The 26,514-nt window shown below is 43.1% G+C and overlaps 2 protein-coding genes across 2 annotated transcripts in view; one reads left to right on the forward strand and one right to left on the reverse strand.

Moving 5' to 3' along the window:
• Window positions 1-6,141: 6,141 nt before the first annotated feature.
• On the forward strand, window positions 6,142-13,410 carry LOC136701985 (alpha-1-antitrypsin homolog). The gene is made up of 5 exons (XM_066676791.1): window positions 6,142-6,159; window positions 7,734-8,399; window positions 8,498-8,768; window positions 10,323-10,470; window positions 11,084-13,410. The coding sequence occupies exons 2-5, from the start codon at window positions 7,742-7,744 to the stop codon at window positions 11,270-11,272; spliced, it is 1,266 nt and encodes a 421-aa protein (XP_066532888.1). The 5' UTR covers window positions 6,142-6,159; window positions 7,734-7,741; the 3' UTR covers window positions 11,273-13,410.
• Window positions 13,411-21,099: 7,689 nt separating this feature from the next.
• Window positions 21,100-26,514, reverse strand: part of LOC136702288 (cell cycle control protein 50A-like) — a 7,114-nt gene continuing 1,699 nt past the window's right edge. The window contains exons 2-7 of the mRNA XM_066677284.1: window positions 26,186-26,305; window positions 25,904-26,011; window positions 25,725-25,812; window positions 25,470-25,616; window positions 22,344-22,550; window positions 21,100-21,991 (exon numbers count right to left, since the gene is read on the reverse strand). Of these exons, the coding sequence (XP_066533381.1) occupies window positions 21,798-21,991; window positions 22,344-22,550; window positions 25,470-25,616; window positions 25,725-25,812; window positions 25,904-26,011; window positions 26,186-26,305 (864 nt within the window). The 3' untranslated portion in view covers window positions 21,100-21,797. The remainder of the gene's footprint in view (window positions 21,992-22,343; window positions 22,551-25,469; window positions 25,617-25,724; window positions 25,813-25,903; window positions 26,012-26,185; window positions 26,306-26,514) is intronic.

Raw genomic sequence — 26,514 nt, forward strand, 5'->3', positions numbered from 1 at the left:
TTCAGAAGCCTGCATCACTGATGGTATGGGGTTGCATGAGTGCTTGTGGCATGGGCAGCTTGCATGTCTGGAAAGGCACCATTAATGCAGAGAACTATGTTCAGGTTCTAGAACAACATATGCTCCCATCTAGACGTCATCTCTTTCAGGGAAGACCCTGCATTTTTCAACAAGATAATGCCAGACCACATTCTGCAGCAATCACAACATCATGGCTACGTAGGAGAAGGATCCGGGTACTGAAATGGCAGCCTGCAGTCCAGATCTTTCACCTGTAGAGAACATTTGGAGCATCATAAAGAGGAAGGTGCGACAAAGAAGGCCCAAGACGATTGAACAGTTAGAGGCCTGTATTAGACATGAATGGGAGAGCATTCCTATTTCTAAACTTGAGAAACTGGTCTCCTCTGTCCCCAGACGTCTGTTGAGTGTTGTAAGAAGAAGGTGGGATGCCACACAGTGGTAAAAAATGGCCTTGTCCCAACTTTTTTGGGATTTGTTGATGCCATGAAATTTTGAATCAACATATTTTTCCCTTAAAATGATACATTCTCTCAGTTTAAACTTTTGATCTGTGATTTGTGTTCTATTCTGAATAAAATAATAGATGTTGGCGCCTCCTCATCATTGCATTCAGTTTTTATTCACAATTTGTTTAGTGTCCCAACTTTCTTAGAAACCGGTTTGTAACACAACACACCACACATAAGCCATGACCATTTCGCTCTTTTTACATATATGGACTGTTCATATTTGGAGCTATAAATGGCTTCTCACAAATTTTACTTTCTTAATATGTAACATGTCTAAGAGCATTGTTTTTCATCTGTAGTCCAGGGCACCCTCTACTTTACGTAGTTGCAACACAGTTGCAGTCAAATTCGATCGATCCTCTTTACAAATTAGGTTTTTTTGGCAAATATCTTAAAGCTGTTGAACCAGTGTTTCTTAATCCTGGTCCTTGGGACCCCTTGCCCTGCTCGTTGTAGTGTATTGCCCTCTTTAACACAACAACTGCAGCTCTGAAAGGATTGGTTATTGAGCTGATTAGTTGAATCAGGTGTGTTGGAAGCAGAAAAAGATGTGCAGGGCAGAGGCTCCCCAGAACCAGGATCAAGAAACACTGCAATAAAGAAATGGAACAAGAACAATTAAACAGCACAATTACAATAGTCACATTACTGTGAGCATTCTTTGTAAAACTACTCTTTGTGGATGTTATCATCTGCACAGATCATATAGATGCACTGTGTAGTTCTGCAATATCAGGCTGTAGTCTGCCTTTCTCTACATAATTTATTAATCCCCTTTTTGTGCCCATTCACTGTCCACCCTAGTGGACACATCTACATAGTTGGTTACACACTTCGACCATGGCAGGGTCTCTGCCAGCTGTAGTGGTCCTATGGGGGTCCTTACCATTGAACAGGGTAAAATTAATAAACATATACAGAGAAACAGACATGCTACAGTCTGATATCGTATAACTACAAAGTGCTCCTATGATCTGTGGAGCCAGTAACATCCACAAAGGGTATAGATACAAGGTGTGTTCATAATATTCTGACTTGACTGTGTACTAACAAGCACATTGTTAACCACATTTTAAATATTTGCTTTAACTATGTTCTGTTCATTTAGATCTTGTGCCTAGGAGCAGCGACACACAATAAGGCATCCACTGCCTAGGGTTTTTTCTTCAGTCAGTGGAGAATCATGGTGTTGCAAATAGGTTTGTGATTGGTTTATGCACTGCACTGCATAGAATAAAATAGTGTCGCCCAACCTTTGTAAATGTGTTAAGAGAATGGCACAACATTCATTCATTCATTCATTATCTGTAACCGCTTATCCAAGGCCGGTGTCGCGGTGGGTCCAGAGCCTACCTGGAATCATTGGGCACAAGGCAGGAATACACCCTGGAGGGGGCGCCAGTCCTTCACAGGGCAACACAGACACACACACACACATTCACTCACACACTCACACCTACGGACACTTTTGAGTCGCCAATCCACCTACCAACGTGTGTTTTTGGACTGTGGGAGGAAACAGGAGCACCCGAAGGAAACCCACATGGACACAGAGAGAACACACCAACTCCTCACAGACAGTCACCCGGAGGAAACCCACACAGACACAGGGAGAACACACCACACTCCTCACAGACAGTCACCCGGAGCGGGAATCAAACCCACAACCTCCAGGTTCCTGGAGCTGTGTGACTGTGACACTACCTGCTCCACCACCGTGCCGCCCTATGGGACAACATACCTTAATTAAAAAAAAAAACCTACTTTAGTTTATAAACTATAAATTAAATTTTTAAAAATCCTTTGACAATACATAGCTGATGTAAGTGAATATTGGCTGCAGATTTGTTTTGAGAAATAGATTTGTGAAATATTTAGAATGCGACAGTGTTCATCTGAAGTTACATTAGGTATTCTACACTTTGAAGTTTAGATACTTTATTGATCACGAAGGTGTGTTCAACTCTACTATGCGAAAAAAGAGACTAAAAATGAACAAGATGCAGAAACACCACCACCTTCTCTGGACCTGAGATAATTTAACAAATTCTCAGACCTGGAGAATATCTGAACTCAGGCCTTATTCTAGCTACCAACTGTGCTCATGGAAATCTATACAGCAGCTCGAGCCTTCACATAACCTGTGTGACCTTACTAAAGGTTATTTGGAGTTGTCAGATGTAAATATCCAAGAACAGAACTGTGTAGTAACTTATTCAATGTTTGTGTTATTAGGGTCAGAGCAGACCAAGGTTGGGAAAATGTGGATATAGCTAGATGGATGTTTATGGGCCGTGGCTGTGGGAGAGGCAGCTTCATGTCAGGCTTATACATAAAAGTCCACAAGGCACCCAAGTATAAACTGTAGCATATAAAGCAATTTATATAATACACATTTAGACACAAAAAGTCAATAATTGTTTTATTATTTGCATTGATATTGTCAGACATCTCTGAAATCAGCTAACAGAATTTAAGCTCCAAATCAATTCCAGCCTTACCTATATGTGTGTGTTACACCGAATAGAGCGCCTGTGGAGAGACCTGTGGGTGGCTGTCACTAGTACTTACTACAATGTACTCCACAGTCTGGAGGAAGAGAGATTGCTGGATCCAGCTGACAGCAGTCACCTATTTGCTGCACAGTATGTCTTCTTGCCCCGGCTCCAAGCAGAACTAGAAAGTTTTTCTGTGGCCTGGGACAACCATCCTCTTCGCACCGAGCAAAACCTAACCCCCAACCAACTCTGGGAAATGGGCTGCATCCAAAACACAGTGTCGCAGTCAAACAGCTCCAGGGGCCTGGAGGTTGTGGGTTCGATTCCCGCTCCGGGTGACTGTCTGTGAGGAGTTGGTGTGTTCTCACTGTGTCCGCGTGGGTTTCCTCCAGGTGCTCCGGTTTCCTCCCACGGTCCAAAAACACACGTTGGTAGGTGGATTGGTGACTCCAAAGTGTCCGTATGTGTGTGTCTGTCTGTGTTGCCCTGTGAAGGACTGGCGCCCCCTCCAGGGTGTATTCCCCACCTTGCGCCCAATGATTCCAGGTAGGCTCTGGACCCACCGCGACCCTGAATTGGGAAAGCGGTTACAGATAATGAATGAATGAATCTACAGAGGCGGAATATTTAAAAAAAAAACAAAGGCTAAAAACAGTGTTAGAACTGAGAAGTCAGGGCTTCTCAACCGTTTCTGGAAGCCCACTGTCCTGCACATATGGTGTTTTGTGGAACCAAATACACCCATTTCACTTCAGAAAGAGTTTATGGATGGGCTGGAGAAACAAAATATGCAGTGGGCGTCCAGGACCAGGGTTTAGCTTTCAATGATACCACAAATGGTTAGTGTACCTTACTGAATTGTTGAAATAATATAGAGGGCTTAAACACTGGTTAAGTTTAACAGTGGTGCCATACAGTTGTTTTACCTACATGAATACAATCGAAGAGAATAGGGCTTACATCCCTGATATTAACTGCTTTTCTAAAAGCTAGAATGTGAAGTCAGATCCTGTAGAATCCTGCACCATATGTTATTGAAATCAACACATTTTCCTGAAATTCATCCAAACTGCTGAGATAAGCTGTAGGGAAAGTAATGGTGTTTGTACATGCACTCACAAGTGAATAGCACACAGTATGGCGTGGCATGCGGTCTAGGCAATAAAGGTCAATACGGAACACTGTTCTAAATCTTCCTCGCTCTGACAGAAGCAGGTGCCTGTGAGATTGTCCTGTAAACCACTGCAGCACCTCAGGGACAGTCAACTTCTCTTGGCCTTCAGGATCAGCATCTTGAATAATAAAATAGTGAAAAACACAGTTAACAAAAACACAAAAGGTTGTTCTTGGTTGTGTTTCATTCATGTTTTAGTGAGCGATCACTGCTAAATAATCCTGCCCAAATTTTACTGCCATTGTAACAAAGAACTCTTGTGAAACAAGTTAGTCGACCTTCTCCACGTTGACAATCACAAAAAGACGATGGCATTGCTCCTGGTTTTTCCCCAAGATGTTCACAAAGTTATAGGCATCTAAACCTTCTGGTATCTGTCTCAGCATCGGAAGTCTTTTCATGGCTGCATGCAACAGAATCCATCCATCCATTATCTGTAACCGCTTATCCAATTCTGGGTCGCGGGGGGTCCAGAGCCTACCTGGAATCATTGGGCGCAAGGCGGGAATACACCCTGGAGGGGGCGCCAGTCCTTCACAGGGCAACACACACATTCACTCACACCTATGGACACTTTTGAGTCGCCAATCCACCTACCAACGTGTGTTCCCGGACCGCGGGAGGAAACCGGAGCAACAGAATCGTTGAACATTAAAATTAAAAATGTACGCTACAGAATAGAAAGAACTTCCTTTAAGTGTTACAGAAATTAACACCCTAAGGACTACTTTATAGACTACAAGGTCTTGCATTATAATAATCTTAATAATCTTTGAAAAAGGAAGTTAGATTTTTTTGTGGTTGTTGTCCAAACTCTGGTGAAAGTCACATGGTGTTCTTGTGAAAGGATTCCCTCTTTATGGCAGCAGATACCACTCCAATAAAAACAAGCCTCCACATAAATGTATCTTTCACATATTAATAACTCATAGTATGCGAACTGACGCACCACCGTGCCATCACAGATGCTAGTCTTTCGTTAGTAACAGTGTGGATGATGGCACTAAAATCTTTTTCCCCAAATACAACCTGAAATGTTGGCTTTTCCCTGCTGGCTTTTACAAACTGGGATTTCCACTTACTCCCTGAAGCTTTTCACAACATTTTGAACTGTACTTGGTGAATGACCTGAATTCTTTGCAGCCTTTCATTCAGAAACAGTGAAATTTAAACTGACTCACACTGCTCTCATTCATTCATTCATTCATTCATTCATTATCTGTAACCCTTATCCAATTCAGGGTCGCGGTGGGTCCAGAGCCTACCTGGAATCATTGGGCGCAAGGCGGGAATACACCCTGGAGGGGGCGCCAGTCCTTCACAGGGCAACACAGACACACACACACATTCACTCACGGACACTTTTTGAGTCGCCAATCCACCTACCAACGTGTGTTTTTGGACTGTGGGAGGAAACCGGAGCACCACGCGGACACAGGGAGAACACACCACACTCCTCACAGACAGTCCCTGGAGCTGTGTGACTGCAACACTACCTGCTGCACCACCGTGCCGCCCCACACTGCTCTCATGTTTGGCACAAATACTCACTCTCCTTGCTCACAAATTCTAAGACTTCTGTACTTGTCCAAAAAATATGTCCTGAAATGTCCCGAAAATGTAAAAAAATTATATTTATATATTTTTATTGTCATTACTTTGGAAGAGTCGTTTTATGAAGTGAAGTGAGCTTCCGTCCAATCATCAAAAAACAGCATTAAAATACAATTTAGAATGAATATATGTTTATAATAAAAACAGTCGTCTAGGGTTTAGATTAAAAGGAGAACACTCTGTTCATCAGACTAAAATTTTAAGCCCAAAATAGAGGCAAAGGCCCTCATTCATCAACAACTGATAGAAGCATAGGATTGGAGGACGGGTATTAGTTAATGTTTTAAAACAACATTGATTTGTCTCTTGATACTCAGTGCCCAACTCTCCTGCACAGAGGGTAAGGAACTGTGTTTTACTTTAAAATAGTGCTATAAAATGTTACTTATTACAAATTACAAAAGTTATAATAATTAAAATATACAAAAGTTCCAGAATTTACAGCTATTCAATCTCCTAAAAATGTTTCAGCATCTAATTTATTTAATAAAAGCTTAGGTGTGGACTGCTATTCTGTAGAACACTAACTTTTTTCTTGTAAATTGTTTCTTCAATATTTTTTACATTAATCTGAAAACTGAAAATTTACCATTTGTATTTTTTTTTCAACTTTTTGTGTGTTGAGTTACCGATATAAGCCAGTGTTTAAAAAGATGTTGTTATTGTCAAAAGATGTAAATTCTAGTGTAGTTTAAACTGGGTACACTTTCCACTACTTCTCCGCCGATATCCACAGGTCGATGGTTCCTCTACTGCTTCTTACTGCAGTCCACTATCAGCACATCTGTTAAGGAGGTTATTACACTGACATCAGTTCTCCAAGAGTTTAATCTCCTCCAGTGAGAATCAGACATAAAACAAGGGAAAACTCTCTGCTGATCTCTGAGAACTGGGGTGTGGAGCCATGTTTTTTTTTCTTTTTCAAATGAACATGTGAAAACACAAATCCATTGCTGCTGTGGTTTTCAAAGCCTGTGGTTCCCATTTTGCAATGTCACTGGCTACATTTCATAGGGGAGTTATAGTGGAAACAACCAGGAAAAACGACATCAAGTCGAATCGGGCTGAGCCAATGCCACACAATGATGAAACACGTAAGTGTACAGTGAATACAGCAGGAGGGGTTCTGAACACAAACTGGGAACTCATGTTTGAGACATGTTTGCCTATCTGCACTGCTTGTTGTCTCTCCATAAGGAAGTTGGACTTCCAGTGACATAGGGATAAAAAGAGAAGAAAAAGAAATACCTTTATTGAGGGGTAATTGCTTTGTTGCATTTGACCCCTCTGTGGTAGTGCCGAGACATAAAAAGGACCACTGTTTGTTAAGTAAATGATAATGGAAGTGTTAATACTAATGATAGTGATACATGTAGTATCTGCCCAAACTCACTGCTGCACAAAGAATAGAGCCTACATTGGAACACTGTTTTAAAACTGCGTGTTGCTAAAGCCTGATACTCCCTTGACTCCAATCTATTTTGACAATGAGGCTGGAAGGTTGCTGGTTCAATTCCCAGCATCAGCAGGAAAACTATTAATCCATGACTGAAGTAACCTTTAAAATATAGTATATTTTACATATATTTACATATCTATATTAAAACATTAAAGCAGTGCTGTGTGTAACATAACATGTTTAAAACACTCAGCAACCCACTCGCGCTCTTCTGGCTTCTACTTTTCCCCTGGATCACGGAAATTCCTCCACAGATGGAGATTATGGAAAATTATCTCAACAGCTTTCAACACCACCCCTTGAAAGCTTGCTCCCCTTTTTCCCACACATCGACATACACAGGATTAAGTCTCCCTCTGTTCTAAGTGATAGGAGCATCATACTGTAAATGACTTTCCTGTGGCACTCTGTTCAGAGGCTAAATATGAGCAAACCTCTTTCTGTTTCCTCTGCAGGTGATAAAATGTGGGTAAATATATTCTTCCTGGTTGTCCTCCAGCTGATGGTGGTTTCAGCAGATGACCATAAACATGATGAACCATCAGATCATGATAAACATCTCCACCATGGAAAGGATGAACCTCACCCCAGCCATGAGGGAGGAGACGACCTGTGCCACAAACTCTCGCCCCACAACGCAGACTTTGCCTTCTCCCTCTACAAGAAGCTAGCGGCAGATCCCGAATCCAAAGGCAAGAACATCTTCTTCTCTCCACTGTGCATCTCCTTGGCTCTGTCCATGCTGGCTCTGGGAGCCAAGGGTGACACCCACTCCCAGATTTTCAGCTCTCTGGGTTACAGTAATCTCACATCTGATCAAGTCAATGAAGGTTTTGAGCACTTACTCCACATGCTGGGACACAGCCAGGACGCCATGCAGCTGGAGGCAGGAAGTGCATTAGCCATCCGTGAAGGCTTCAAACCTCTGGACAAGTTTCTGAAGGACACTCAGCATTTCTACCAAGGAGAGGCCTTCGCTGTGGACTATTCCAAGCCTGATGTCGCTGTGCAGGAATTCAACAAGTACATCGCCAAAAAGACCAAGGATATGATCACTGACATGATTAAGACCCTGGACCAGGACACAGTGATGCTGCTCATCAACTACATCTACTTCAAAGGTATGGTAGTCTTCTATTACACCAAATGTGTGTAATATACTTTAACTGTAATTAATGTACAATGATAAACAAAGTCTGAATTCCATTTTTCATATAAGGTAAATGGGAAAAGCCTTTTCATGTGGAAGGAATCCACAAAGCTGACTTTCATGTGGATAAAGACACTGTGGTACCTGTGGATATGATGAGGAGACATGGATACTATGACCACTACTATGATTATGGCAACTATACCTGGGTCATCATGCTTCCCTACAAAGGCAACACCTCCATGATGATCGTTCTTCCCAAAGAGGGAAAAATGGAAGAGTTGGAGAAACACATTTGCAAAGACCATCTCCAGAAATGGCACAGCAAACTGTATAGTAGGTAAGTTCCTGTTATCACAGAACTGGAACTTTTGAAGAAAAAAAAATAACAAAATCATATGTTGTACTTTGAAATCAAAAGAAGTAAACACAGCAAACTATGTGTCACGCCCTTGTCCTGTCGTGTCTGTTTTCCCCGCCATGTGCTCTCTTAACACATGGCTCTGTTTGTTATTGTTCGTGTCTTCACCCTTGTCCTGCTTTTATTCTTCCTCCTCGTCAGTGTCCTCGTCAGTGTTATTTGTAATCCTGCCCCTTCGTTATCTGTTCCAGGTGTCTCTTGTCTGCGTCGTGTATTTAAGTTCTCTTGTCTCTCTTCCTCTTAACGGTAATTCGTTTCCACTGTTATTGGTTTGCTCTTCATTCGTTTCCTAATTTATATTACTACCAAATCTGTCTGTCTCCGGTGTTTCCTCTGTTATCATGTTTCCCGGACTAGTCTGTCTGTCTCTGCTGTTACTCGTTTCCTGTCATTCGTTTCCTTTGTCATCGTTTCTCGTTGCCTATCATCATGTTGCTCAGTCTAGTCTTTCTGTCTCTGCAGTTTCACCGTTGTTGTTTCATTCCTTAGTCTGTTTGTCTCGTCAAAAATCAATTTGTTACATATTCTTTATGTTTATGACAAAATTCTTACTGTGAGTATATTTGAATCACTTCAATTCATTAACTAAATCTATTTGATATTGCTTGGTTTACCCTGGAATTATTTACATTTGAAGTTATATAATAACTGTCACGCCCTTGTCCTGTCGTGTCTGTTTTCCCCGCCATGTGCTCTCTTAGCACATTACATGTACATGTTTGTTACTGTGCATGTCTCTGCCCAAGTCCCACCTTTGTTCCTCCTCCTTGTCAGTGTTATTTGTAATCCATCCCCCTCGTTATCTGTCACAGGTGTGTCTTGTCTGTGTTATGTATTTAAGTTCCCTTGTTCCCATGTCCCAGTCTGTCTGTCCCGCCCTTGGGTTTGTTCTCTGCCTGTTTCTTTCCTTGTGTCTCTCGTTGTCTGTCAGTACCATTCAGTCTGTTTAGTTCTCCGTGTTCAGGTTTAGATCTCTGTTTAGCTCTCTGTGTCAAGGTTAGTCTGCTTAGCTTTTTCTGTCTGTTTAGTTCTCAGTCCAGGTTTGTCTGTATCTGTATCTCAGTTTAGTTCACTCCATGTATTGTCCTTCTGTCCAAGTCTCTCTGTTTCAGTCTTTCTTTTCTGTCTGTTATGCTAGAGTCTCTTTCTGTTGTTATATTTTGTAAATAAAAGTCAGTGTGTTTTAGCGTGTGCGTCCACCTCTGCCCAGTGATCCTGACAATAACATAATTTTGGGGGGTAGGACTAAGCCCAGTCTCCTCCCTTCAGCCCGATTATACCCTGCAAACTCACGTTTTTTCTGTGTCTGACAAATTCACTCCCACCTCCACCCCGTCTCCACCTTATTTGTATTCATGTATCCATCTGTCTCGAGTCAATGACATGTATGAAGTATGTTGAAGAATTATAAAAAAGCCCAAAATTTTGCATAAACATTTCTCTCATGTTGAAAATGTCTTTCCTCTTCTCTAGCGATCTGTTTCTCTTCATGCCCAAGTTCTCCATCTCCTCCTCTAATTGTCTCACTGAGACTCTGAGGGAAATGGGAATGGTCAGTGCATTCTCAGACACTGCAGACTTCTCTGGGATCAGTGAGGAGACCAAACTGAAGGTTTCCAAGGTAAATCCATGAATCTGCAGTTCCCTCTTCAACACTGTTAGAACTGTCCTTACAAATAGTGTCTGTATATTATATTTTTTCTCATTACCACATAAAATAAGCTTAATATCTATGCAGTTGTGTCTTAATATATGTGTAGTTTCTGCTCAATATTTCTTCTGTGTCACCTTCATATTTGTGTAGTTCCTAGTTCAGTCTCAAAATGAGTTCTGTGCAGAAACAATAACATCCACCATTTCTCAGTGTTTTTCTGGCATGGAGAAAACCATTCCTGCATTAATTTCCTGTAGAATAGACTGCTGCAATTCTTTATACTGTGGGATTAACCAGTCCCTAATTCTTGAAATATTTACACAGAATTCTTCAGCCAAGTTACTAACCAGCACCAAAAAAAAGAGGCCACATTACACAAGTCCAGCACAGGATACACTTTAAAGTGCTTTTATTTGATTGTCCCCTCTCATGTTAGAAACCTTTGGACACAGAGTGCATTACTTTTCCTTGTTTACAAAGTCGGCTGACTGAACAAATTCAGGAATTTAGGAAAATATTCATGACCTTATATCTGGATCTTTAGGACAGGAAATAAATTGTCATCCCTCTCTCCACACAGGTCCTCCATCAAGCTGTTCTTGAAGTGGATGAGAAGGGAACTGAAGCAGCTGATTACACAACCACCGAGATAACGATCAAGTCTAGGCCACCATTAGTTAAACTCAACAGACCTTTCCTGGTGTTTATTGTGGAGGATAGCACCAAGAGCATCCTCTTCATGGGCAAGATCAACAACCCCACCCTGTAGAGACTCTAAACTCCACCCAAATCAGTAAAACACCAGTAAAATAGAGACATAGAGAATATTGTTTTTTCCAAAATCAGTAAAAACAGACATGGAACCACTACAGAAATTAATTTACAACAACAATAAAAAAGCACTGGGCCCACAGTTGATTTACCAATAAATTCAATCAAAACTTTCATGCCTGCTGTCAGTCAGAATTTAAAGTTATGTCCAACCCAGTAAACAATTAGCCGTTGATTCAACGTTGAAATAATGTAATGACGGCCGTCTAATCAACGTTCTCTTAAGGTTGAAAATGAAAGTTGAAAAGACGTCCAAACACAGACATTGAAAAGACGACTATTGGACGTATTTTGGATGTCCATTGACGTTATTAATTGGTCCCGAAATAAATGACTTGTATAAAACGCGTTTTGGACATCCACTGACGTTATCGATTGGTCACCACTTAACTAACTTATTAAGATGGATTTTGGACGTCCATTGACGTTTAAAATATGTCCTTGACGGACAGACTACTTTTAGAACTATTTTGAACGTCCAGGGACGTTCCTTGTTTACTGGGAATACTCTATGAATGTTAAATAATGATCTTAAATCTGTGATTCTGAGATTGCTGGTTGAACATCATAAACTCACTGAACCTATTTCTAGACAGTTTTACTTGATTTCAATTATTTTATCCATTTAAAGCCAGTTATTCTATAACTTTAAGATGATTTGACTTTCTCCTTTCTTTGAGAATAACAAGATCAGAATTAATCCCTGAAGATTTTAAATGTTTATATTGTGCTGCATGCAGTAATTTAAAACTAGTCAATATAAGATTAATCTCATAATGACCAAAATTACACACATTGACTAGATCCTGAATGTTCTGGTATTTATTCAGTAAAGATCTTAATCACAGATACATTTCTTGGTTCAGTTCCCTAACACTTTTTTAAAGAAAAAAAAAACATTGTTAGCCTTGCACATCACGGTGGATGCTGTTTTTTTCTTAGGCAATTGAATATAAATATGTACATGGAACTGACTCCCTCCCTGCTTTTGGAAACTGAACATTATTAAAATAACGAAGAATAATGTAAGTTTGTTTTAAAACACACAGTTTTATAACAAAAAAAATATTTAAATATTTGAAATTCATGTAACACTTTTTTTAAATCTCAAAATCTTTTGAGAATCAGTAAATATTTCAAGAATAAAGTAACTGAACTACTAGTTTTTAATTACATAAAACTATAGATATTCTCTTTATTATTTTCTTTTCTGTCCTTTATGACATTTATAAAACTTTCCACTGGTTTGTTTTTGTGAATAAATCTCAGTAAAATTGTTTCTGGTGTTTTTTGTTTGGAGATTCCCTCTGTGCCTTACAGCGAGTATCAGGTTTCTCTGCACTTCACGCTCCCTACTGTAAAACACAGTGTATATATTCAAGCAGAACAAGATGCCACTGTGTGGTCCCCAGTGCTTTTATTTTCTCAAAATATTATAAATTCAATCTTGAGTTCTATTTCAATTTTTATTTTTTAATTATTAGTGCAAATCTGTAAAAAGAATGTACTCTAGAATGACAAAGTCAGATTCAAACAATAGTAAAATGTCTAAGAAAAATCAAGAAGTGAATTCAGAAGTGTTGCTGAGCTCATTCAGTGATTTCCACTACAGAAATCTGTCTGTTTTTAGTTCAGTGCTGTCTGAAGGTCCAAAGGCCACAGCCAGCTAATACTGGTTTTGGGCCTTGTCCCTTTCATTTAGAGATTTCTCTGGATTCTCTGAATCTTTTAATGATTTCATGTGTCAGACATGAAGAAATCCCCAAGTTCTTTACTATTTTAAGTTGAAAAACATTATGTCTTTGTTCTATTTTCAATCAAATAAAGGGTTTAAATCAGTTGCACATTATTGTATTCTGTTAATATTTATATTTTGTCTAGTGTTTCAACTTTTCTGGAAATGGGGTTGTAATCTAATGTTTGAAATGAGACACAATACGAGTCAGATGCATCTCTCAGTAGCACATTACTCTTTGAGAAACAACATTAAACATTATATAATAATACCCTATAATCATGTATTAAATGGGAAAACTTCCCCTGATGTGTGTGCACTGTTTTATGTTTGCACTAGCTTTGCACTTTAATGTTGTGTGTTGTTTTATGTAGCACCTTGGTCCTGGAGGAACGCTATTTCGTTTCACTGTGTACTGTACACACTGTATACTGCTGAAATGACAATAAACTCTTGAACTTGAACTTGAACAAACGTAACTGAACATATTCTGTTTTAAATCCTGTTAAACAGGACAAATTCAATTATAAATTCAGTTCTTTAAATTTAATTGTTTATTATTTTATATCCAGGTTAAACAGGAATCATTTATTTCTTTATCTGGTTAAACAGGACTAACGCCCAAATCTATTGCTTCATTTATACCTCTGCCTCTTGTTTGAGTGCCACTCGACCCTTGAAACTGAGTAACAAGGTACAGTGGTTAAAATCTACAAAATGTTATAACACTTCATGTACCTGGTAATTCATCAGAAAACAAATAAAAAAAAACAACAGTGTTTCAGTAGCAGGCTGCTGACAGTGCTCTGTAAACTCTCTGGAAAAAAGGTAGGGTAGAAGTGAGGTAGGAGAGGGGGGATATCTGTAGTCTTTCATTATAGAACTGTGTAAAATAAAATAACATAAGTCCTGGTGATGAAGTGTAAAAATTGTAGTGTAGCAATTCACTCCCCCCACTCTGTGATATGAAAATGAATTCAGGTTTTTTTTTTCTTTTGTGACTGGTATTTGCTCCAATCTCACAGTTCTACCTTAAATGTTGCAGTAGCTTCATGCGCAAGAATGCAACTGCTTCACTATTTAAGACAGAATTGGAAATGTACAGCTAACTACCAAGACTAAGATAATACAATGTAATCAAATTTTTAAATGTGGAAAATACTTCAATTTGTAAGTTTGCTTGATCACCTGAGCAGCTACTTTGTCTATGACTCACAAGGCATTCTCCAACTGAAGCATTCTTTTCTGAAAAATCTCCAGAGCTGTGTAGCCCTAACTAGGTCATACCCCTCTATCCCAATAAGATTTGAGACACTCTAAACAAAATCAGAGGGGTAGTGCCAAATGGTGAAATAGAATCAGGCCTGATTCTGTTCTTTATTCAGTTAAAACGAGAATAATAATACCTTAAATTCAGTTAAAGAGGACTAATCCTGCTCATTAAAAAGAACTATCCATCCATTATCTGTAACCGCTTATCCAATTTAGGGTCGCGGGGGGTCCAGAGCCTACCTGGAATCATCGGGCGCAAGGCGGGAATACACCCTGGAGGGGGCGCCAGTCCTTCACAGGGCAACACAGACACACACACATTCACACCTACGGACACTTTCGAATCGCCAATCCACCTGCAACGTGTGTTTTTGGACTGTGGGAGGAAACCGGAGCACCCGGAGGAAACCCACGCGGACACAGGGAGAACACACCACACTCCTCACAGACAGTCACCCAGAGCGGGAATCGAACCCACAACCTCTAGGTCCCTGGAGCTGTGTGACACTACCTGCTGCGCCACTGTGCCGCCCTAAAAAGAACTAGTTATGCTCTAAATGAAATCTGCTCAAAACCCAGTTAAACAAAACAAATTTAGGTCTGTGTTCTGCATATCACTCCACCTTTCAAGGTATGTTTGGACTGAAGATACCGTAGCATGCAGAGGAAACCCATACAGACACAGGGACAACACACCACACTCCTCACAGTGATCCCAGGAGAGGATCCCACCCAGGACCCTGAGACCCTGGAGCTGTATGGCAGAGACACTACCTGCAGTGTAAGACCAGCAGTGGTGAAATAACATTCAAATACTAGAGGACAAATATTTTTAACTGTTTATCTTCACAGTGAAGGTGGTGGTAATTAACTTGTGAAGTGTAAGGGTGCACTGAAGGTTTCTTGACAGCAGTGTATTGAATTAACTCTGTCCACACATACAACTGCACTCAGTAAAACACTATGGGTTCTCAGAAAAGACCTTGTCAGCTTTATTTATTTATTTTTTTATTTTTTTTATGGGTCAATTGACTTTGACCTGTTTACTTTAGAACAACAAAAGAGTGAACACTGTGAGGTAACGTACCCGGGAGAATTATTAAATCACACACACACACTTTATAATTATTATTGTTTAAATATATAATCTATAAATAAAAGCATGTTTTAAATTATTTTTGATGCATGCAAATCCCTCATAAAATAGGAAAATATAACAGGGATAAAATGAAAATGCTCTGCAAAAAAGAGGGCTGTCCCAACAATTTTGGGACGTACTGATAGACTTTCTAAAGAAAATGTATCTGTGCAAGATCCCACAAGGTCACTAAGACTTTGGTGGATGATCCTTCTTTACTCAGTCTTGATGACATCACTTTTTAATAATTAAAATGCCAATTGTGGAATCATCCAGAAGAATTTCAACATTTAGTCTTATTTTGCTTAAACCCCAACTGTTTTTTTTTTGTGAGTGTGTTGCAGTTTATCCAGCTTAGGGTCGAGGTCCGTCTGAAGCCTGGGCACAAGGTGGGAACACACTCTGGAGGGGGCGCCAGTCCTTCACAGTGCAATACACACACACACACACACACACACACACACACACACACACACACACACACACTTATGGACACTGTTGAGTTGCCAATCCATCTACCAATGTGTGTTTGGCCTGAGGGCAAGGAGATGGCGAACCACTGTTGACCGACTGAGGGCAAAGTTGGAGGTCCACTAGTGTTTTTCACAGCATTTTCTGGGCGGACCGCTGGGGATTAAACAGAATTTTAGACAAAATGCCACATTTTAGCACTTTTCCATTCACAGTCCAATTTATATTTTTTCCTTCCTCTTTTTGTTATTCTTTATAAATAAGATTAGTAAATCATTTTAATCAGCACAGTGTCAACATTTTTATCATTTAATCATTTTATATCAGGCTTATACTCATTATTATATCTGTCATAGTTGTTGGTGATATTTGTATTAGTTTGTTTTCCAGAATAAAAGTCTCTGTGAATGTAAAATCTGTTTGAGGAGATTAAAAATGAGTTCTATCCTGTACAGGACAGTAATCTGAGTGGTCCGATGGTGGACCAGCAGTCAGTGGTGTGCCAGCCTTTTTATGCCATTGGACCGATATATGCTCGCTGTCTGGGTACTGCTTCTTACTAGTGATGTGTCGGTCGCGAACGAACCGGTTCAAAGAGCCGGCTCTTGTAAGTGAACGATGAGAGCCGGCTCCCGTCTAAGACCGAGCCATTTTTTCTAAGGCTTGTCATTCAACCAATCAGAGAACAACAAGCAAAGGTACCAATCAGCGAAGGGTTATACCACAAAGCAGGGAGGGGAGGGGTGGGTGGCAAGCAGGAGGAACGTGAAAAGGGAGAACCGGAGGGAGAGAAATGACCGAAAGGAAAAGAAGCAGTATTTTCAAAAACTGGGCAGATAAGGACAGAGAGAAGAAACCGGATCAACCCCTCCGAGCTGAGACACTTGGTTTTCCTGAATGCCAATCTGCCTTCCAGAAAATAGTTTAAGAAAATGTTAAATCAGTTAAATGTTTGTTGACAGTTGTGGTTGTTTTACCGTTGAATGCTGCTGTTGTGCACTTTGCAGAGTATTTGTTTATTTTATTACCAAGAAATGGATGATTATTTAATTTAATGAGCTATTTTGTAATACCTACCTTTTTGGGTTCCATTGGCTGTATTTCAGAGTTTACAAGTGATTTTTTATTAAGGTGTTTAAATAAAAATCCAGTTATTTATACAATTGAATGTGTGAGTGCAATCAGTGAGTTATTACGAGACAGCCATAAAAACAATTGGCCATTGCCACACTATTTATTATTTTTAATATTGAACAATAATATTTTGTCCATATAGTCATGTAAAATGTAGGTAATATTGTTCTGTACCAGTGGAAATAAGTGGTAAAACAAAGAGCCATTTAGGAGCAGAAAGAGCCGGCTCTTTATGAAGAGCCGAGTCAAAAGAGCCGGCTCCCCAAAAAGAGCCGAAATTCCCATCACTAATGACTAACACAAATTGAGCAGCAACAGATGAGCTACTGTTCTTTACATCTACAAGAGGGTAGGAGTGTCTTACTGCGAAGGAGTTTTAGGGCCACAGCATTTAGAACAAAAATTCAGAGAATTAGGGCAGAAATAAAGCCGAAATGATTCTGAGACCAAAACCGGAAAAAAGTCAGTATAATGCCAAGAATAAAGTCAGAGTATTTAAAGAAATACAGTTCGCAGTCACACAGCTCTAGTCCCGCTCCGGGTGACTCTCTGTAAGGAGTGTGGTGTGTTCTCCCCGTGTCTGTGTGGGTTTCCTCCAGGTGACTGTCTGTGAGGAGTGTGGTGTGTTCTCCCTGTGTCTGTGTGGGTTTCCTCCGGGTGACTGTCTGTGAGGAGTGTGGTGTGTTCTCCCTGTGTCTGTGTGGGTTTCCTCCGGGTGACTGTCTGTGAGGAGTGTGGTGTGTTCTCCCTGTGTCTGTGTGGGTTTCCTCCAGGTGACTGTCTGTGAGGAGTGTGGTGTGTTCTCCCCGTGTCTGTGTGGGTTTCCTCCAGGTGACTGTCTGTGAGGAGTGTGGTGTGTTCTCCCTGTGTCTGTGTGGGTTTCCTCCGGGTGACTGTCTGTGAGGAGTGTGGTGTGTTCTCCCTGTGTCTGTGTGGGTTTCCTCCAGGTGACTGTCTGTGAGGAGTGTGGTGTGTTCTCCCCGTGTCTGTGTGGGTTTCCTCCAGGTGACTGTCTGTGAGGAGTGTGGTGTGTTCTCCCTGTGTCTGTGTGGGTTTCCTCCGGGTGACTGTCTGTGAGGAGTGTGGTGTGTTCTCCCTGTGTCTGTGTGGGTTTCCTCCAGGTGACTGTCTGTGAGGAGTGTGGTGTGTTCTCCCTGTGTCTGTGAGGAGTGTGGTGTGTTCTCCCTGTGTCTGTGTGGGTTTCCTCCGGGTGACTGTCTGTGAAGAGTGTGGTGTGTTCTCCCTGTGTCTGTGTGGGTTTCCTCCGGGTGACTGTCTGTGAGGAGTGTGGTGTGTTCTCCCTGTGTCTGTGTGGGTTTCCTCCGGGTGACTGTCTGTGAGGAGTTTGGTGTGTTCTCCCTGTGTCTGTGTGGGTTTTCTCCGGGTGACTGTCTGTGAAGAGTGTGGTGTGTTCTCCCTGTGTCTGTGTGGGTTTCCTCCGGGTGACTGTCTGTGAGGAGTGTGGTGTGTTCTCCCTGTGTCTGTGTGGGTTTCCTCCGGGTGACTGTCTGTGAGGAGTTTGGTGTGTTCTCCCTGTGTCTGTGTGGGTTTCCTCCGGGTGACTGTCTGTGAAGAGTTTGGTGTGTTCTCCCTGTGTCTGCGTAGGTTTCCTCCGGGTGACTGTCTGTGTGGAGTTTGGTGTGTTCTCCCTGTGTCTGTGTGAGTTTTCTCCGGGTGACTGTCTGTGAAGAGTGTGGTGTGTTCTCCCTGTGTCTGTGTGGGTTTCCTCCGGGTGACTGTCTGTGAGGAGTGTGGTGTGTTCTCCCTGTGTCTGTGTGGGTTTCCTCCGGGTGACTGTCTGTGAGGAGTTTGGTGTGTTCTCCCTGTGTCTGTGTGGGTTTCCTCCGGGTGACTGTCTGTGAGGAGTTTGGTGTGTTCTCCCTGTGTCTGTGTGGGTTTCCTCCGGGTGACTGTCTGTGAAGAGTTTGGTGTGTTCTCCCTGTGTCTGCGTAGGTTTCCTCCGGGTGACTGTCTGTGTGGAGTGTGGTGTGTTCTCCCTGTGTCTGTGTGGGTTTCCTTCGGGTGACTGTCTGTGAAGAGTTTGGTGTGTTCTCCCTGTGTCTGTGTTGGTTTCCTCCGGGTGACTGTCTGTGAGGAGTGTGGTGTGTTCTCCCTGTGTCTGTGTGGGTTTCCTCCAGGTGACTGTCTGTGAGGAGTTTGGTGTGTTCTCCCTGTGTCTGTGTTGGTTTCCTCCGGGTGAATGTCTGTGAGGAGTGTGGTGTGTTCTCTCTGTGTCTGTGTTGGTTTCCTCCGGGTGAATGTCTGTGAGGAGTGTGGTGTGTTCTTCCTGTGTCTGTGTTGGTTTCCTCCGGGTGACTGTCTGTGAGGAGTTTGGTGTGTTCTCCCTGTGTCTGTGTGGGTTTCCTCCCACAGTCCAAAAACACGTTGGTAGGTGGATTGATGACTCAAAAGTGTCCGTAGGTGTGTGTGTGAGTGTCTATGTTGCTCTGTGAAGGACTGGCGCCCCCTCCAGGGTGTGTTCCTGCCTTACGCCCAATGATTCCAGGTAGGCTCTGGACCCACCACGACCCTGAACTGGATAAGGGTTACAGATAATGAATGAATGAATGAATGAACAATGTGTTGTTGCTGTTGCCTGATTCTCCTCTTCATGTTGTGTCATACAAGACAGATGTGGATGGCAGAGAAGTCAATAAAACACACACTGTCCACAAAGCCATGGAAGTCCCCACAAAAACCCACACCATTAGTGATGAGCTTAAGGTATTATTTACATTTTTTTTGGTCAAAAGCAATAAATTAACTAAACACATTTACATCAGTGGATCCTATTGTACTGATGTTCACCTCCAGTGCAGACTTCACACAAACCAAAAACCACAAAAGCAGATTTGGCTCTATTTCTTTATTTCACATCTTCAGAAACAAAAGACAAACACCTCTGTAAAAGAAAACAAATCAATGACTTTTAAAATCTATGGCAAGTCTAAAGTGCAAGTAACAGTTAGACACATCAACGTTAGGAAAACAAGCTGAGACACAGATAAAACCCTAAAACCACATCAAATCCCCCAAAACGGTACTGAAAACGAAACAGGAAAAACAAACCTGAAAGTCATGTGGTGCTTTACAATAACACAAGCTGTGTGCAGACTCCAACATCTGAGACAAGGCTGCACAGTTCAACAGAAATAATCATTTCCTCTCCTCCTATTGGACAGAATGACCTTTGGCTTGAGTTATTTGGTTAACTGAGTAATCGGGCTTCGTCGAATGTCAGTCCGTGGACAACAGCAAGCTGCAAGAGTTCTTGTAAAAAATAATCCCATCACCATCCTATTAAAACCTTTAGGGGCAAACGTTCTGGATGTGTGTTAAACCTAGTCCTGGACTATTGTTTTTGTCCAGCTTTAGGATTAAAGAGGTAATCCACCGATTGCTAAAAATGTCTGCATAATTAAATCACTAAAACAAATCACTGATGTGGTTTGGAGTGAAATGCTCTGTTCACGAGGACCTTACTGAGTCCGAGTTGTTCACAGTGGGTGGTGTCTAATGCCTCTATAAGCTAACTCTCAGATAATTATTTAATACAATTTACAAATATATAACCTGGGGTTTGATAAGGTTTTTATTTATTTGAGGATAAACCGAATCCAAGGAAAACATATTTATGTTTACCAATATAAACATTACATATAATAGCAGTAGTGAAAAATGTCCTAATTTAACCCCCACATTTTGCTCTTTAGCGAGTTTCTCTGCAGTTAAAAGTTTCACATCAATTTACTTGTGATTATTTTGTTTGTACTGAAACATCGAATGAGGCTATTTTTAAATACAGAGCACCTCTAGAAGAACGAACACTCACTCACTCACTCACTCACTCACTCACTCACTCACTCACTCACTCACTCACTCACTCACTCACTCACTCACTCACTCACTCACTCACTCACTCACTCACTCACTCACTCACTCACTCACTCACTCACTCACTCACTCACTCACTCACTCACTCACTCACTCACTCACTCACTCACTCACTCACTCACTCACTCACTCACTCACTCACTCACTCACTCACTCACTCACTCACTCACTCACTCACTCACTCACTCACTCACTCACTCACTCACTCACTCACTCACTCACTCACTCACTCACTCACTCACTCACTCACTCACTCACTCACTCACTCACTCACTCGACCTGTTCCATAAGGGGGTGCTACTCAGTGCTTTGCATCAAACACAGGGTGTTTTGTTTTGTTTTTTTCATTAATGGTATTTCCCTTTCCCATCAGACTGGAAAACTGGCCCTACCAATTTCATAATAGAACACATGACCTTTTCTGAAAGCTCTACATGTGTTTTACGTTGCTTCCTTTAGGCAGCAAGAAGTAAGAGTCAGTTAAATAAAGCTCACATACATTCATCCAGTTCAAATGCAATTCTAAAGCGGAGATCTGTACAAGGCTACGCTCGCCTGCATTCAAATATATACACTGAAGTTACAGCACTGCCTTAATAAACACGACTGACACCGCCTGAAAGACACAGAGAGAACAAAGAGACAACAGAATAAAACATATCTCAAGCCAGAGCATCCGTATAATCTTGAAAAATAAATAATCAGGTCGTCACCAGTTTTCTGGGTGATGACAAGCTCACGATTCACACACAAACACCACACACAGAGATGAGCTCAGGCGGTAAGCAGTGGATTCACCGCGCGTGTGGAAGAGAGGAGTTAGTTGGGAATGTCAGAGCTGTTGTTGCGGTTGCCGTATTTGTGATGGATGAAGAGCAGCACCACTCCGAGGACGAAGCACACGGAGCCCACGGTGATGTAAGCGATGCCGAGGAAAGGGTTCTTCCCTCCCATCCACGAGATGGTGCTCAGGATCATCCGCTTACGGCCGTCAAAGCTGTTCACGGGATAATCTGCGATGTGACCGTTAGGAAGAAATAACAGCAACTCGCATCTACAAAAAAAGCAGTTTTACTTTTAGCGCAAGTTAATGAATTGTAGGTAATTTGGGCTGTTTCTAACGTTGTGTTCGTCCAGACGTTTTGGCAGAGTGTAAGCTGGAGGTGGTGGAAATATTTAAGGTATTAAGGCTTTGTTCTGACTATAATAAATATGTTTTAAATCAGTACCTGTGGGAGTCGACTACATGCTCCAGATACACACTTATATGTTTTTGCGCAACACCACGGTAACATTCTTCACTAACTACAACACACCCAAAAGAACAACACAGCTGTCCATGTGAACGTTATACTGAAAGGATACTGTAAGTGACTTCCAGCGTGTAGTTGCCCCTGGGCAACGTGGGCGTCATGTTGTTCTTCTTTTGAATAATGCGGTAGAGCTTCCTGAATGTGGGCAAGGCAGCCGTGCGCATCCAAACGATGAAGTCTTCATTAATAAAGCCGTTGTTCTCTGGGTCAGTGTCCAGCTCATAGACCGGCTTGTGCCAGTTGACCGGTTTTGAGGTGCCTGCAAGAGGAAAGACTTGCTTCAGAGAGACAAAGCTGGAAAAACTGCAAATGTAGCAGGTAGTGTCACAGTCACACAGCTCCAGGGGCCTGGAGGTTGTGGGTTCGAATCCGCTCCGGGGGACTGTCTGTGAGGAGTGTGGTGTGTTCTCCCTGTGTCTGCGTGGGTTTCCTCCGGGTGACTGTCTGTGAGGAGTGTGGTGGGTTCTCCCTGTGTCTGCATGGGTTTCCTCCGGGTGACTGTCTGTGAGGAGTGTGGTGGGTTCTCCCTGTGTCTGCGTGGGTTTCCTCCGGGTGACTGTCTGTGAGGAGTGTGGTGGGTTCTCCCTGTGTCTGCGTGGGTTTCCTCCGGGTGACTGTCTGTGAGGAGTGTGGTGGGTTGTCCCTGTGTCTGCGTGGGTTTCCTCCGGGTGACTGTCTGTGAGGAGTGTGGTGGGTTCTCCCTGTGTCTGCGTGGGTTTCCTCCGGGTGACTGTCTGTGAGGAGTGTGGTGTGTTCTCCCTGTGTCTGCGTGGGTTTCCTCCGGGTGACTGTCTGTGAGGAGTGTGGTGGGTTCTCCCTGTGTCTGCGTGGGTTTCCTCCGGGTGACTGTCTGTGAGGAGTGTGGTGTGTTCTCCCTGTGTCTGCGTGGGTTTCCTCCGGGTGACTGTCTGTGAGGAGTGTGGTGTGTTCTCCCTGTGTCTGCGTGGGTTTCCTCCGGGTGACTGTCTGTGAGGAGTGTGGTGTGTTCTCCCTGTGTCTGCGTGGGTTTCCTCCGGGTGACTGTCTGTGAGGAGTGTGGTGTGTTCTCCCTGTGTCTGCGTGGGTTTCCTCCGGGTGACTGTCTGTGAGGAGTGTGGTGTGTTCTCCCTGTGTCTGCGTGGGTTTCCTCCGGGTGACTGTCTGTGATGAGTGTGGTGTGTTCTCCCTGTGTCTGCGTGGGTTTCCTCCGGGTGACTGTCTGTGAGGAGTGTGGTGTGTTCTCCCTGTGTCTGCGTGGGTTTGCTCCGGGTGACTATCTGTGAGGAGTGTGGTGTGTTCTCTCTGTGTCTGCGTGGGTTTCCTCCGGGTGACTGTCTGTGAGGAGTGTGGTGTGTTCTCCCTGTGTCTGCGTGGGTTTCCTCCGGGTGACTGTCTGTGAGGAGTGTGGTGTGTTCTCCCTGTGTCTGCGTGGGTTTCCTCCGGGTGACTGTCTGTGAGGAGTGTGGTGTGTTCTCCCTGTGTCTGCGTGGGTTTCCTCCGGGTGACTGTCTGTGAGGAGTGTGGTGTGTTCTCCCTGTGTCTGCGTGGGTTTCCTCCGGGTGACTGTCTGTGAGGAGTGTGGTGTGTTCTCCCTGTGTCTGCGTGGGTTTCCTCCGGGTGACTGTCTGTGAGGAGTGTGGTGTGTTCTCCCTGTGTCTGCGTGGGTTTCCTCCGGGTGACTGTCTGTGATGAGTGTGGTGGGTTCTCCCTGTGTCTGCGTGGGTTTCCTCCGGGTGACTGTCTGTGAGGAGTGTGGTGTGTTCTCCCTGTGTCTGCGTGGGTTTCCTCCGGGTGACTGTCTGTGAGGAGTGTGGTGTGTTCTCCCTGTGTCTGCGTGGGTTTCCTCCGGGTGACTGTCTGTGAGGAGTGTGGTGTGTTCTCCCTGTGTCTGCGTGGGTTTCCTCCAGGTGACTGTCTGTGAGGAGTGTGGTGTGTTCTCCCTGTGTCTGCGTGGGTTTCCTCCGGGTGACTGTCTGTGAGGAGTGTGGTGTGTTCTCCCTGTGTCTGCGTGGGTTTCCTCCGGGTGACTGTCTGTGAGGAGTGTGGTGTGTTCTCCCTGTGTCTGCATGGGTTTCCTCCGGGTGACTGTCTGTGAGGAGTGTGGTGTGTTCTCCCTGTGTCTGCGTGGGTTTCCTCCGGGTGACTGTCTGTGAGGAGTGTGGTGTGTTCTCCCTGTGTCTGCGTGGGTTTCCTCCGGGTGACTGTCTGTGAGGAGTGTGGTGTGTTCTCCCTGTGTCTGCGTGGGTTTCCTCCGGGTGACTGTCTGTGAGGAGTGTGTTGTGTTCTTCCTGTGTCTGTGTGGGTTTCCTCCGGGTGACTGTCTGTGAGGAGTGTGGTGTGTTCTCCCTGTGTCTGTGTGGGTTTCCTCCGGGTGACTGTCTGTGAGGAGTTTGGTGTGTTCTCCCTGTGTCTGCCTGGGTTTCCTCCGGGTGACTGTGAGGAGTGTGGTGTGTTCTCCCTGTGTCCGCCTGGGTTTCCTCCGGGTGACTGTGAGGAGTGTGGTGTGTTCTCCCTGTGTCCGCCTGGGTTTCCTCCGGGTGACTGTCTGTGAGTAGTGTGGTGTGTTCTCCCTGTGTCTGCGTGGGTTTCCTCCGGGTGATTGTCTGTGAGGAGTTTGGTGTGTTCTCCCTGTGTCCGCCTGGGTTTCCTCCGGGTGACTGTGAGGAGTGTGGTGTGTTCTCCCTGTGTCCAGGTGGGTTTCCTCCGGGTGCTCCGGTTTCCTCCCAGAGTCCAAAAACACACGTTGGTAGGTGGATTGGCAACTCAAAAGTGTCTGTAGGTGTGAGTGTGTGAGTGAATGTGTGTGTGTGCGTGTTGCCCTGTGAAGGACTAGTGCCCCCTCCAGGGTGTATTCCTGGATTGCGCCCAATGATTCCAGGTAGGCTCTGGACCCACCGCGACCCTGAACTGGATAAGGGTTACAGATATTGAATGAATGAATATGCTTTTATATTTTTGTGCCGTGTTTTTGTCTTGCCTTAAGGCAAGACCCTTGGGTAAAACACGTTACATTTGTCTCTCCTCTGAAATAAAACTGTAAGTGGCCTTGGAAAAACACATCTTCCAAATGTAATGAGTGTATCATTATATCAGTCTAAACTGAAATGTGATGCTTCGTTTGACTTCCTGTGATTTGAGAAATGCTTCATTAGCTGGTGGACACAAAACGTTATCCATATAGAATCCATTCAAAGTTTACCTTGAAAAACAACTGTGAGGTTAGCATTACTTCCTCCAGGGTTTCTGAACTTCACGTTTTTATCTGTCCACCACGCAATGCCCTTCCTTATCAGTGGAATCGGAGTACGGGTTCCATTGGGATCAATGTAAAACAATTCCAGGGTGTCTATGGAGATTGGAGAAATATTATTGTGGGGCACAAAACTTAAATTTAAATTAGAATTAAATATATAAATAAATAACCAGTTTCTACCAAGGCCTCTCTTTGTCTTACCGTTAAACATGCTGTTAGCGATAGCTCCACATGGGGCGATGGGGACGTTTTCATTCTTGCTATACGGTTCACATTCTTTACTGGGGGACTATGAGTGAAGTGTTTAGTTTCACACAGAATGACACATTCATGTACTGAGTCTCAAAAATGGATCCTCAGCCAAATAAAACATTACTGACCTTCAGTGATGCGATGTCTCCGTTCAGCTGACTGTCATCTCTGGATTTAACATAGCGACGATGGTTTTGGTAGAAGTTCGACAGGCCATAATACATAAACACATTGCTCTGAAAGAAATATTACCGTTATGCTTCATTTGGTGTAAACAGAGACATAAATAGCTGCAAATATTATATCAATGTGTAATAAAGTAAAACTAAAGCCATAGAGTTGCCCTGGTTACACATTTCAGACCTTAACCCTATGAACTAAGCTGGGATTGGCTCAAGCTCCCCACTCACCTCAAAGGGCTGATCAAGGAAGAAGTTCAGAGAGCAGTTACATGACGTGCTGCTGTTCCAGCTGTAGTTCTGAGCACAGTTGTAGCACGGACTCGATACATCTGCCCCGGTGTAATCGATCTGTTAACAACAAAAAGAGATCCGGATCAATATAAACCCCATTTTAACCTCGAGAAGAGCTCTTTAAAACGCTGCTGAGTCAGTGCAGAAAAACAGGGAAACGTGCAGCTTTGAAGGGCTAAAGGAACATGAGGGTACAACTGCAACAGGGCGAGGGGTTAGTACAGGACAGGGGTGGGACGTTATATTTACTCAAGAACATAGAAATA

Source organism: Hoplias malabaricus, chromosome 7 (genome assembly GCF_029633855.1).
Source record: "Hoplias malabaricus isolate fHopMal1 chromosome 7, fHopMal1.hap1, whole genome shotgun sequence".
Lineage (NCBI taxonomy): Eukaryota > Metazoa > Chordata > Actinopteri > Characiformes > Erythrinidae > Hoplias > Hoplias malabaricus.